At 41.4% G+C, this 14246-nt stretch overlaps 1 protein-coding gene across 4 annotated transcripts in view; it reads left to right on the forward strand.

Moving 5' to 3' along the window:
* Positions 1 to 1649: 1649 nt before the first annotated feature.
* COL19A1 (collagen type XIX alpha 1 chain) overlaps positions 1650 to 14246 on the forward strand; it is a 204116-nt gene continuing 191519 nt past the window's right edge. For all 4 annotated transcript variants that reach the window (XM_076333004.1, XM_076333006.1, XM_076333005.1 and 1 more), the window contains exons 1-4: positions 1650 to 1697; positions 2117 to 2290; positions 4635 to 4764; positions 13892 to 13966. In XM_076333004.1, the coding sequence (XP_076189119.1) occupies positions 4671 to 4764; positions 13892 to 13966 (169 nt within the window). In that variant the 5' untranslated portion in view covers positions 1650 to 1697; positions 2117 to 2290; positions 4635 to 4670. The remainder of the gene's footprint in view (positions 1698 to 2116; positions 2291 to 4634; positions 4765 to 13891; positions 13967 to 14246) is intronic.

Below are 14246 nucleotides of genomic sequence, written 5' to 3' on the forward strand. Positions count from 1 at the left end.
GATTTCTAAGCTGTTCATGATAACAGAGATGTTTTGCCAGTTGTGGCTTTGCTTCTTGTATTGTGGGAGGCAGAGAGAGAAGCCGTTTTTTTTGGCTCGTGACAGAAGTTTGGAAACAGTAAGGTTTTCCTTGGTCCCAATTTTCATGTCACTAGACATTCAAGACTGTATTTATTAAAGCGAACAGTGTTGTCCATAAATACGTATGGTGGCAGTCCCTAATGTCGAGGTCCTCGACTAGTATAAATCGGTGTAATTCCTTTGATTTATATGAACTGGCATAATCCTGTTTAGTTGAAGATCTGGGCCAGGGTACAGGAAGTGTAAGTGTTAGCCAGGGAAGGTAGTAGTAGTTTCTAATTCTTCTACTTACTGCTTTCATATGGATGTGGAGTGTTTCGAAGTTGACATGGTCCAAACAAGGTATTTTTAATTTTCCATTTGGAGTGTCAACATCTCGGTAAGTGGAACAACATCCTTGGTTTAGGGGTTATGTTTCATTATTGCTTCATAGGAAACGAAGACCCAGTTTGGATCTGGACTTTTGAGCAGTGACGAAACTTCGAGGGACAGAAGTATTTCTTTAAAGGATGAACAGATTGCGTGTGCAAAGTGTTATGCAGTTAAAATGTTTAGCTAATTCAGAACTTACATTCATTGAAATTAATAAGACACTGTATATTCATGTAACAGCTGAATCCAGATATTTAGGGCATGTAAAATGAAATAAAACAAAAAGATTTTAAGAATTTTGTAGCTTGAAAGAGCAATGAGAAACGCAGTTCTTTTGCAGTCAAAAATGATAATGCCTTTCACTAGGAGCTGAGCTTTTACAAAGGGTCTTTCAACTGAGGATCTCACAACTCTGCTCGAAACACTGAATTAGGGCTCAACACTGAAGCCTTTATCAAATGAACAGTCTGAAGGGGAAGGGAGTGCTCCGATCGTTTGTCAGCTGTAGGACTGGGCTCTTGCGCCTCGCCCTGCGAGGTAAGGCAGCTTTACTTTCTATAATTTACAGATGAGCAAGCGAGAAGTGTGACTTGCGTAAGTTAGACCACAAGTCTGGCAAAGTTGTGGAATGAAACACCCTAGCAGACATGTATGTAAGCTGCGATTTCATCTTTCTCTCATGATTCTAAGTTGGGAAGAGCAACAACTGTTTTGAAATTTAAACCAGAAAGATAATCATGTCTTTCCATGTGATTTGTTGGTTATCCTGGCTAGTTATCTTGGTTGAAATGAGGAAACACTTTTCAAAATCTGTTATCTGTTGGGGGGCGGGGGGGGGGGGAGGGGGGGGCAAAAAGCTAACCCTATGAATTTTCTGATCTGAAGAGCAGTTGGGCTAAATTGATGTTAAGCTAATAAATTTTCATATAATAGTAACCACTTTCCTGTTTTTCCCATCAGAATGATTCTACTAGAAAAAGATAAAATATGTCTTGGATATACATAAATCTGTTTTAATTAAAGCCCTACTCTCTCTGTCTTCTGTGTATCTGTTTCTAGTCATTTTACTTTTCTCCGTCCTTCTATCTGGTTTACATCTTTAAAATGTGATACGGAAAACTGCCACAAGCACACTTGGAGAACCTGAGAAAAGTGCAGTTTCGCACATTCAGATGAGAGCCAGTGGCTGTGCTCAATCTCACCATTTCATCACAGACAGGATATTACGGTGCAAGAACATTCAGGTTTGTAAATGATAGATTTTAAAAGGCAAAACAAATGTCAGTAATCAGCTGTGCTTTGCAGCATCAGTGCCATAAATAGGTGCACTCTCTTGGTTACTTGGGTGGCTGATTTTTAAATTTATGATAAAGTATATAAAATTAATGATGTGTGCTTACACTTAAGTGATAAAAGCTAGTTTCTGCCGGTGTGCTAATGTACATAATTGGTTCTTTACAACTAGAAACCAGATACTCTTTCATTCATGTGTTCACACTCTGGCAGTTTAATTTATGGAACTCTTTTTTGTTTGGGGGTTTTTTGGGGGGGGGCTTAGGGGGAAGGAGAAAAAAAACATTTCTTACATTGTTACTGGACTTGGGATATACAAGTATGATGATGTAAAATCTGTGTCTGGGTGGCTGTTTGTCCTTTCTTGCAGAGTATTCTGTGCTCACTGAGGGGGAGGGTCATACTGTGTGAGACTAATAAGGACAGAGCTGCATCCCCCTCTACCACTCTTTGGAGACTCACTCCAGCAGCTCCTCAGCACCACAGCAGCTCTGTCCAGGCATTTTCAGTGCTTCTGGGGGACATACTAAAATAAAAATTAAAGGTAAGCAACCCATAGTTTGTAGTCAGTTGTCTAAACATCTCACATGCACACAGACTATTCCTGGCTTGTTTTGTGGTGGGTTTGTTTTGGTTTGTTTTTTTTTTTTCAAAATTGCCATTTAAGTTTATCACTGATTTTGCCGATATTAACTATATCCTATATAAACGTAATGTACCCAGTAAGCTTTTAATGCACTGTAATCAGTCTATGCTATAGGATTCTGCTCGTGACTGTGTAAATACATTATATATGTTTGTGGGTGGCTATAGGTATATGCTAAGATATGCTAATGAAAACATTAGTGAATTACTAAATTTGCAGTAATTTACAAAACCGATTAAACTGTTGCAAATCGCCACAATGCTGAGCATGCTTATTAATTGTATGCCTATATCTAAATTTAAAAATCCATCTATTAGCGTGTATCATCCTAATTAGCATGCGTATCGAGTGGCCCACATCCAGCTCGTTGAAACATACTTGTGAGCAGCGGCACGGGTGGGGAGCGCGGTAAACGCTCTCCGGGACGGGAGGAACCCGCGCGGTTCGGCGGCTCTCGGGCAAACCCCGGGGGACGTCGAGCCGGGGGCGCAGGTCCCCGGCAGGCTGGCGCCAGCACAGCACCGCCGTGCCTGCACTGGAGCCCACCCGCCTGCGGGCGAGCAGCGCCTTCTCCCCGCGGCCCCCCTCACCTGTTCGCCCCGTGCAGGTGCCGCCCGGGGCCGGCGGCGCTGCCCCGCTGCCGGCCCGGCCCCTCCGCAGCGGCCCGGCGGCAGAGGGCTCCCTCGCTCGCGGTGGGCGCTCGGCCCCGCTCGCCGGCGCCGCCGGCCCGAGCGGGCTGCTGGCTCCGCTCCGCCCCGGGGCTGCGGAGGAAGCGTCGGTGGGCGCCTGCCCTCTCGCTCGACTCGCCGGGGGCCGGCCGCTCCCGGCGCCGCAGGCGGGTTCCTGAGAGACGGGGCGGCCGAGCCCGGGGCGAGGGGCGGCGGGTAGGAGCGAGGGGCGGCGAGTAGGAGCCCGGGAGCGGGGGTTCGGGGGCGAGGCGCGGCGCGGAGCGGAGCCGAGCCGCGGGGAGAGCGGGGCTCGGGCAGCGGGGCGGGGGCGCTGCCCGGGCCGGCGCCTCGCTGCTCCCCGCCCAGCCCCGCCGACCGAGCTACCCGCTCGCCTTACCGCCTGCTCACCCACCCGCCTAGCGCTTTAAACCCTCCCTCCAGCAAACCCAACTCGATCCAAGAGAATTTAAACTGCCGGTGCTGCCGCGTTACAGTCTGAGCTGCTGAGGGCTCGGGTCGCCCCCGCCCCGTAGGCTCCGGTGCGCCGGTTGTGCGAGGGAGCGGAGCCTCCCGAAGCAGCCGGCGGCAGAGGACCCAAGCCCGGAGGTGCGGTGGCAGCGAGGGGGTGGCGGTATTAGTGATTTAATTGGCAAGAGCCCTTCAGAAAATGAGACCTCTGGAGCGGCAGCTCTAGGGAATTACTGATGCCTGCTTGTAAAGCAGGTGCGGGAAATTAAATGATAATGTTACTTGAACATGTATTCACTTCGCTGCTGTTGGGGAGGCTGGAAAAGTTAATGATGGTGTAGTTACTGTCAGTACATATGACTGACAGAATAGCTCTGATGATGAATAAGGTGCCTCGTGAAAATAATTACAGAAATTGCGTCTTAGGTATGTGATTTGTTTTTCTTACAGAAAATGCGATTAGAAAAATATTTGTCATTTTCTGTGTTTCATTAAATTCACGTGTATCTATACATTGCAGTTGGCTTAGAAGAAAAGCCGATACTCTCTTTAGAGGACAAAAGATACGTTGTTGAAGCCAGACTGTATTTTTGTGAGATTTAAACTGTAAACTCAATACAGGCTGCTCTAGGCACTTGTATATTTTGCAAGGCAGAGGAATATCGTGTTTTGGTTTCTTTTGCACTTAAACCGAAACAATTGCATGTTGTCCTTCTTCGATTTGAAGACTACTTCAGCAGTCACTGGCAGTGTTGTGACACCAAACGCTTTAGCTGATATATTTAAAAGTTAAAACCTGGGAGAAAAATAAAAGAAAACTAGTCATTACTAATGAAACGAAAATTTAGTGCCTTTACAACTAATATCTCTGAGGTGTTACTTCTAAGTTTAATAAAGAACTAAAGGAGTCTATTTGTCATTTATTTCTAAAATTACATAAGGCTCTTTTTGTAGCTCCTTACAACAGATAAATGATACACTTTGCGTGTGACTAGCGACTTCCTCTTTTCTTTACAGTTAAGAAATTCTTCTTTGTAGTTTTCTGATGGGGTGAGGGGAAAAGAATAAGAAGAGATTGTTCTGAATGTGATTATTTTCTGTTTCAGATTTGTAGCTGATTGTTCACATGTGTCCAGGGGGAGATGAAGTACATTGGATCCTGCATAGTTTGGCTTTGTATGGCAGTCTTCCTTCTCCTTCCTGTTTCTACTTCTCTGGCTGTCAGTGACCAGACAGGTACTTCAGTTTTTCTTGCCCATCACAGACCAAAGGCATAAATCTCAGTACTGAACAAATTTGAACAAATAATGACAGTACGTGGAAAATAAGCAGTATGAGCAGATTAAATTATACATGACTTTTTTTAATCTCTTTTTTAAAAAGCCTAAGGTTGAAGCAGTTCCAAAGCAGCATTTCTGTTTCCTGTGCTTGGAAGATTCATGTTTGGAAGCAGTTGTAGTTCCTAGGAGTTTTGTTTTGTACTTTTTCAACTTACAATACAATACAAAACAAGATTCTAAATCAGAGCTTGCAAAACTTTTGTGAACAAAATCGTGTGGCTTTATTAGAGCAGATCAGTAATCGGACCAAAACAACCTAATGCTCATGTTAACCTCACCTAAACTTAATCCCCAGACCAGGTCATACGTTTCACAGATGTAGAGTTAGACAAAACCTTGTGCCTGAGAAGACAAGGGAAAGGAATATAGTGACTTGTTTAATTTAAAAGCTGTTACCCGTCTTCTGCAAATTTTCTCATACTTCTCTGTTTTCTTCTTTCTCTTACTGTCCACATGTTATCTAGCTCTCTCACTTTAACTCTACATTGCCTCTCCAGAGTGTGGTAAATTCTCTCTTAAAGGCACGTCACGTGTGCTTGTAGAACAAGGAATCGTCAGTTTTCTAGAATTGCTCAGCCTCAGCACGTACCTCAACTTTCTAGAATTTTCCTACAGTTATTAGCAAGGAGAACATGCTTGTTGCCATTCAAATAGAAATAAAGAGTTCTTTTTCATTAATTTTTTTTTTTTTTAGAAAATGAAATTTATATTTAGTAATGCTGTTTTTCCAGAAACCTGATGAAAGATAATAGAAGCTATACACATACAACAACTTTGAATCTCCATGAAACATTTGAAACTCAGGCCCAAGACATTTAAAAAGTCAATGACTAGGATAATAATCTTTTTACTACTCCTGGAAACAATAAATAGTAATATTTAATAAATAAGTGTAATGTGTGGGCTATAAGGTAAGAATAATGCATTGTGAAGAATCTGAATTTAAGTCAAAGACTTTTTTGCCTTGTATTTTTAGGGCAGCAAGGCTAAGTGCTCTAGTGATGAATTATTCTTAATCCCTGTGAGAGAGTGAGCCTACATCATAGCTGTGCAATCATTCTCTTCAGCTGTCTGAAAGGAGCAAAATAAGCTGTATTCTCTGTCATTGCTAGCTGGTGGATTGTAGAAGGGAAGTTTTAGAAGTGCTAAAAGGGTGTGAGTGCAGAAGGTTCCCCAATAATATAAATGAATAAATGGAAACTTGAAAAATTGTAAAAGAAAATACCAGGAAGCATTGTCTCTTTTCATTAGGAAAGAAAAAAGAATATAAAAAGAAAAGATGTCCTAGTAAAAGGTGGACCGGTCATAGAAGATGTGACAGACACACTGAACTGCTAATAAACGGTGTATCTGAACTGTACATTACATTCGTTAGAAGTTTGTGGCTAGGCAGCCAGCAGGGAAGTAGCAGTTTTCCTTAATCTGATTGCCACAAATGGATCAAATATGGGTCAAATTGAACCGCTGGGAAGAAGAGGAGAGATTGAACCTCTCCTGAGAATAATTGATGGTGTGCAATTGAGAGAGGCTTCTGCAGTTTGAGGTGATACAGGCAGATGGTGAGGAATAACAAGTAGATAGCTGCCAGCTTGAGCAGCTCTGCCGACAGCAGGGAATAGGCTCAGAGTGAAGCCTCAAGTTGATAACAGGAAAGAGGCTCTTCTAGAGACTGAAGGGATGGTTACTGTCCAAAAAAGAAACAGAAGTTATAGACCAGAAAGCAGGAGCTGAGAAAGAACAGACCCTGCGATGGTGCAGCAGTAAGGGGTACAGGTGTGTCTGCAAGCCTTTTGTTAATCTGCCCCGTTCAGCTGAACCGAGTACTCTGTGTTGCAAAGTTGTCTCATTCTAGTTTGATGATTTGTATGCAGATGAATCTGTTAGAAATTGGAAATGTGCTCACTTCAAGAAGAGAGAAATATCTAACCTCCTCTGTCTGCCATTCTGTCTGTCTGTCTGCCTTTCACTGGCTCTTTCGTGGGCCTTTGTTCTCTCCCAGGTACCAGTTCTGTCTGGATCAGCATCTGTCCTTCAGGATCTGCCTAGGCAATCCTTTTGGTTTTCTTCCTTCAACAACATATGCATAGCATTTATTTCTCACTGTGCTAATATGAAAGCTTTTCCAGCAAAGCCCATTTAGATAGGCTCTTGGATTATTGCATTTACATACTGAAATTTCTCACCTGATCTACTTGAGTCTGAAGGAATGGCCTTCAAATGTAGGGAATTAAAGTTAATTTGAAGGGGGACAGGGGGGAGAAATGTGTTAGGCAAAGGAAAACTCTTGTGCAAGAGAAAGGGTTAACTTGTGTGCACATGTAGGGGAAAGCTTTCTGAGCTGACATTCTGAATATACTTTAGGTCTTATTCATTGGGTCAATGTTGTAATAAATAAATACCAGTATTGGAAAAAAATGTCAGAGAGTGACAGAGTATGCTGGATCTTCTCGGAGCAGTGCTCTTTAGGCTCTGAACGTGTGCTGATAACCTTTAGATTCACATCAAGGATTTCTTACCGTTCTCACTTGTCCAGAAGTTTTGATGTGCTAATCGTTCATCAGAAGGAAGCACTCACTTCTAATGACAGAATATAGCAAATCTGAGGGAGAGGGTTCAGTTCTCCACAATCATGTTTTTGATCTGACTTCAAGAATATTTTCTTCATGTTGTCAACTTACATTCTTTTTAGTGTTGGGAACATTTGGTTTTGGAGCGTGGACATGAGCTCTTTCTGTAGTGACACATGAAGTTCTAATTTGATCATTCCTGAATGCTTCATATTAAGAATATTAATACTTTGTCTCATTCCCAGATCATTGCTCCTTTTTCAACTTTCTTTTACAATTACTGTTTTTGAAAGTCACTTGCTAACCCATGAAAAATGTAGTATAAACAAAGTCCTGGGACTGTCAGGCATGGTGAATTTCCATTGCCTTTTGACGTGGAATGCGTTGTGAAAAGTATTGGCTCTAGATCATAATTTTAGAGAGGCACTTTAACCCAAATACAGTGAGTAGTTTCAAGTATGCAAATCAGTTCAGCTTTTTGGTTTTCATGTTTTTAGTACAGCTAGATACTTCTCATAATCAAGATAATGGCTCTACAGTAACTCTCATATACAATGTATTCATATTCTTAATATTCTGAATATTTAAGGTTGGATCCACAAACTATTGTTAGCATTGCAGTGTTTAAGCGACCCTGCCACCTTTGGATTCCTTAACTTGTAGTTAAATACTAAGTCTTCTTGGGCAGCGAATAAGGAGCTTTAGGTATCTATAGGAATGTGGTTCATGAAAGCCTGCATGCTGTGAAAAGCCACTTCAGCTAGTGAGTACGTACGAGAGATCCCAGACCACAAAGGGGAACATTCTCAGCTACACACCTTCTGCCAGTGTGAGGCCTGTAAACTAGATCAGCCCTTTTTCTTTTATGGAAAGGTAGAGAAAGAAAAAAGCATCAACTCCTACAGCCAAGATATTCACCTGGGATATCACAGAATCATAGAATAGTTTGGGTTGGAAGGGGCCTCTAAAGGTCATTTAGTCCAACCCCCCTGCCATGGGCAGGGACATCTTCAACTAGATCAGGTTGCTCAGAGCCCCGTCCAACCTGACCTTGAAGGTTTCCAGGGATGGGGCATCCACCACCTCTCTGGGCAACCTGTGCCAGTGTTTCACCACCCTCAGCGTAAAAAATTTCTTCCTTAGATCTATTCTCAATCTACCCTCTCTTAGTTTAAAACCATTACATCTTATTGCAACAGGCCCTGCTAAAAAGTTTGCCGCCATCTTTTTTATAAGCCCCCTTTAAGTACTGATAGGCTGCAAGAAGGTCTCCCCAAAGCCTTCTCTTCTCTAGGCTGAATAACCCCAACTCTCTCAGCCTTTCTTCATAGGAGAGGTGTTCCATCCCCCTGATCATTTTCATGGCCCTCTTCTGGACCCGCTCCAACAGGTCCGTGTCTTTCTTATGCTGAGGGCTCCAGAGCTGGACGCAGTGCTCCAGGTGGGGTCTCACCAGAGCAGAGTAGAGGGGCAGAATCACCTCCCTCGACCTGCTGGCCACGCTTCTTTGGATGCAGCCCAGGATATGATTGGCCTTCTGGGCTGTGAGCACACACTGCCGGCTCATGTCCAGCTTTTCATCCACCAGTACCCCCAAGTCCTTCTCGGCAGGGCTGCTCTCAATCCCTTCATCCCCCAGCCTGTGATGACATTGGGGGTTGCCCCGACCCAGGTGCAGGACCTTGCACTTGGCCTTGCTGAACCTCATGAGGTTCACATGGGCCCACTCCTCGAGCTTGTCCAGGTCCCTCTGGATGGCATCACGTCCCTCTGGCATGTCAACCACACAACTCAGCTTGGTGTCATCTGCAAACTTGCTGAGGGTGCGCTCAATCGCACTGTTGATGTCATTGATTAAGACATTAAACAGTACTGGTCCCAATACGGACTCCTGAGGGACACCACTTGCCACTGATCTCCATCTGGACATTGAGCCATTGACCACTACCCTCTGGATGCGACCATCCAGCCAATTCCTCACCCACCGGACAGTCCACCCATCAAATCTATACCTCTCCAGTTTAGAGAGAAGGATGTTGTGGGGGACCGTGTCAAAGGCCTTACAGAAGTCCAGATAGACAACATCCGTAGCCCCTCCCGTGTCCACTGGTGTAGTCACTCCATCATAGAAGACCACTAGGTTGGTCAGGCAAGACTTGCCCTTTGTGAAGCCATGCTGCTGTCTCGAATAATGTGAAGTCCTGTTTTTCACTACCTACTCTTCCTCATGGGAGAATCCAGTTCTCCAGGGTCTAGCGTGAGCATCCTAGTACTTGAACTCCATTGGTATGGATTTCTTAATCCCACCTGCCAAAGCTGTTATGTTATTTCCATAACCGTCTGAATAGTCACCAGACTTGGATACTTACCTGTATCAACAAAGTTGTAGATTCAGTCTCCTTCTTTCCTCTTCCCACCCTTTTCTTAATTAGCACGTATATTGTAATGCAATATGATGTGGCTTACAGAGTGAAAAAGGAAAACAAAAAGATCACATCTGATTTTCTGGTATACATGAGGCTACAGGTGTGCAGGAAATCTGAATTCTTGACCCTATTTGAAAGCAGGCCAGCTGTGTCTTCTATTCTTCGGTACAAATACCTTTGAGGTGGACTTGTTGGATGTCATTGCTGACACTTGCAGGTATGTTGCACACTCTGAAGAGGTTTCCTATGTCTATATATTTATGAAGCCTGATCCAGTAAGAGTATGAGACAAATCCAAGCTAATATGGGTTTCTGCCTGAAGCTTGAGTCCAACATAGGATGTGGGTATATGTTAGGCAGGGCTTTGCTCTTCGGCCACGTTCATTTGGCCAGTCATGCTTACTGATGGAAACTTCGGTGCCCTTGCAATGTGTGTGTTGGTGGTGTTAGATGGCAGCTGAAAACTTCACCTGAACATAAAGTTTAATTATAAAGTAGCAGGTAGGTACTTGTAAAGTGAATCTAGCCATTACATGTTACACTTGATCTGGAGGAGCCAAGAGTGCTTATTGGAAGCTGCAGTTCCTGGTCAGGAAGTGCACATGAGATGTCTGTAAGAGTGCGACTGAAGCATGCACCAGTCTCTCCTCTGTCCTCGTTTGCACAGAAAGGAAAACTGGGCATGGGGCCTAGATGGAAGCTGCGGCGTGCTTCAACAGGTGCCCTGATCATTCCAGGAATTCAGAACATGCCATTGCATGTTGCAGCAGATACATCTAGATGTAACACCTTTTTTTTTCTTTTTTTTGCATAATGCTATTAGAAAACAAAAAAAATTCTTACTAGCATCTTATTGAAGAGACAGAAGATCAGTGATCTGTGATATATCTGCTTGATCTGCACAAATACATATTTTCAAAATTATTAGGTTGATTTTATAATAATAAGCTCCTACGTAGAGCTCATTGATTTCTGCAGATTAAGGCCTGTAATTTGTCCTATGGATAGGTGATCTCATTAACTTATAGGTATGTTAACTTGAGCTTTGACATCACCATTTTATTATGAATTGTTGACTTCAACCCAGGTAGACCCAGTTTTATCACGTGCAGAGCAATCTAGTGTATAAACGTAAGATCATTCTTTTTACTGCTTCATTAGTTTTATAGTAATGTATTGTAACAGGGCAGGTAGGTGCATGGTTTCTGTGCCTGGATTAGCGGTAAGGGTTTGTCTTGTTCTTTTTCTTTCCTGAATGTCTTCATGTAGATCTTCTAATTCAGCTACCCACAGGATGAATGGGTGAACTGTTTGTTTTGTCTCAGGCCAAAGAAAATTTGGAGATCTGCCAGCAGTACTAAAAATCTTGGAAGAGGCTAACTTTTTGACTGTACAAACTATAACTGTAGAAAAAATTTCATCAGTCTTTAGCAATGAAAGTTGTCAGTCTTGGTATGGAGAGGTTTTAGTTTTAATATTTTAGAGTTTTGCCTTAGCTCTCTAGTAAAAAGAATAACATTGGGCTAAAAGAGTGCATCAACAGCATGAGATAGAAGATTCGTAGTAACCCTTTCAGTTCTTCTGTGTTTATGGAATACAACCGAGTAAGTAACACTGGCCTGTCTATGCTGTGACTGTTATGCCACTGATAAAAATAGGTCCACAGTCCAGTCTGTGGCATGTGAGGAATCGTTGCTATCATCTGGAGAACACAGAAATTGAGGCTTGAGTCTTTATTTGGACTTGGAAGAAAGTGGCTGGCAGGAATAAGCTAAAACTCCCTAGTCTTTTGCCACTCAGCCCTCATGTAAGTTAATGCTGGGAAAAAAAAGCACAGTTGTGTCCCAGGTTCTCTATTTTACTACAGCAGTTCAAGGTAAAATCAGCAATAAGAAATATCTGGCTGTTCTTCTAATAAGTACTGTAAAGTAATTTAACCAAAAAGGGAATCTGCCTGGTAGTCTTTTTTTTTTTTTTATATATATATATATATAAAAAAACCCACCCACCTTGGTTAGAAAACTTGTAGATTTCAGAATAACGTTTGTCCGTGTGTGTGTGACGTGCTATTGCAGCTTCAGCCATAACAGGCTTCCTTTACGCCAACATATTTCTTACAGCTATAAATCTACCATAACCACGTTCATTGTTTTAGAGTGGCTATAAATAAAAGTCTATAGTTTAATAATCTGTACAAGTGATTGAAGGCTGAGGTTTGTAGATTAAAGGGTATCTAAGGTGAGCCTGTTTCTGTCCCATAGTGTGTGTGTATATCAAATGGTGTATTGAAATTGCTATGTTAGTAATTCCAGTGAATGCTTTTCACACTACATAAAACTCCCTGCAAAGCAAGAATGATGAAAGATTTCATTTCACTTTCAGAAATTTCAACATGAATATTCTTTACAGTTCTGTGTCTTTTCTGGGGAAAGGGAATTGACAGTGTTTTTAATGCGTATGTTTCATCTCATTGGTCATGAAACTTTATCTATCTGTATAGGTAAACACATGTATATACACATATTTATGTGTGTATATATAAAGGAAAGAAAGAATACATTCTTTTAGAGCCTTAGGGATAAATTAATTTATGAGTGATGTTACTTACAACTGTAGATCGCAATTTAGACTTAAAGGACATGTAACTTGATGAATCTTACAAAAAGATGTCTTCCACCCAGTCTGTTCTTTTTAAACAACTGACATAGCTTTCATTAACCATGTTGTCAGGAGATGTCTTTATACCTGTATTATATAATTTAGTTTCACTTTTACTGGTTATTTCCAATTAGCCATCCTTAATCCAGAACAAATATTGTAACACGTTTAATAGAATTTAAGACTTTTGAAGGATAATATGCTTTCTACATTACTACAGAATGAATGACAAATTTCACATGCTTTAAGATTACAAATATAGCTATTTTGAATGCCAACTGGATGCTCTTGGAAATCTTTAAATACAGATGATTTCCAGGTTAAGGGTAGGACATTCCTGCTTACTTTTTTCAGTGAACTGACACTTCAGAAAGCCCCTCAACCATCACTGTTCAGCAGCTTCAGATATACCTTGGCCATCTTTTTAGTTGTGTCAGCTCAACATGGAGCCCTGTGCTTGATAAGCACATGGGCCAAATCCTGCTCGTCATCTTCGGTTTGATAGTTTTATTAGGGCTTAGTGGGGCTATTTGCAAAGTTTATTAAAGAAAGAGCCCTATTTCTGACCCATGCACAAAAGTGACACTTCTCTGTATTTGCTTCTTAAAAGTGTGTATTCCTGTGTATATATAAAAAAAAAAAGAAAGGACTTTATGCAAGTAAGATACTGCATATTAATAATACAGTATTTGATCTAAGTGTTCAGTTAGATTTAACCTTCGAATTTACCATGTTCCAGATTTTAGAGCATTCTGCTTGTTTACCTAAATACTTCGGTTCAGACTTAGTCCCCTGTAAAGCTGCTTAATTTTCAACCATTTTTTTTTCAAAATATAAGTATTGCTTACATTGTTTATTATATGATATGATTATGTCCTTGTTAATCCACATTTTGAAATTACTGTTCACTGAAGTAACAATAGATTATTGTCATGGTAATCAAGCATTTATGCTTTATTGTTTAATGTTAATTAATGGGGGAAAAAGAAGTTTTTCTAATTCTATAGCCAGAAATTAAAAAAAAAAACTTAGAACAGATGTTATTGCTTTATAGAGTATTGTAGATGGAAAGAGTTTGGTAAGAATTTAGTGTTTTTCTTCTGGTTATATTGTTCATGTGAGCTTTGATCATAAACAGCTAAATTAAAGCATAAAATTTGTATCTGCTTATATTATTAGAAGTCTAGTATGAAATTGGAAATATCATTGCTCTTATTTAGATTTTGTAATTTGGTTTATTGCTGTTTTTCATATCCTAAAGAAACAAAGAAACATTCCTGTTAATATTACTATCACTGTCATGATAGTTTGTTCTGATTCATTTTTGTTTGATAGAATTTTATGATAGATACTAAACTGTATTCTCTTGAAGGTGCCGTGTGTCCTTTAATGAAAACAGTTGTCCATCATCTCAAACAAATCAACAGAGACAGTCTTGGTGTTGCAGGTAAATGACTGCATTAATATGGATATCTGAATTAATTGGCTAGTAGTGGATGTAATCACAGTCTGACTGAAGCTGGCTTGAAGACTGAAAGGACACTATAGAATGCCACCCCCATGCTCCAAAAGCTGTTGTTTTTAGGAAGGTGGGGTTAAAATCAGAACATGGTGTTCTTTGGAAGTATTGGTTCAAGTTCTGCAGCCACACTCATTTCCGTTGTTTTTCCCAAACATCCTTCGTTCTTATCAGTTCAGATGATAAAAGGAAATAATGAATGCATTTC

This window comes from Aptenodytes patagonicus, chromosome 3 (genome assembly GCF_965638725.1).
Source record: "Aptenodytes patagonicus chromosome 3, bAptPat1.pri.cur, whole genome shotgun sequence".
NCBI classification, from domain to species: domain Eukaryota; kingdom Metazoa; phylum Chordata; class Aves; order Sphenisciformes; family Spheniscidae; genus Aptenodytes; species Aptenodytes patagonicus.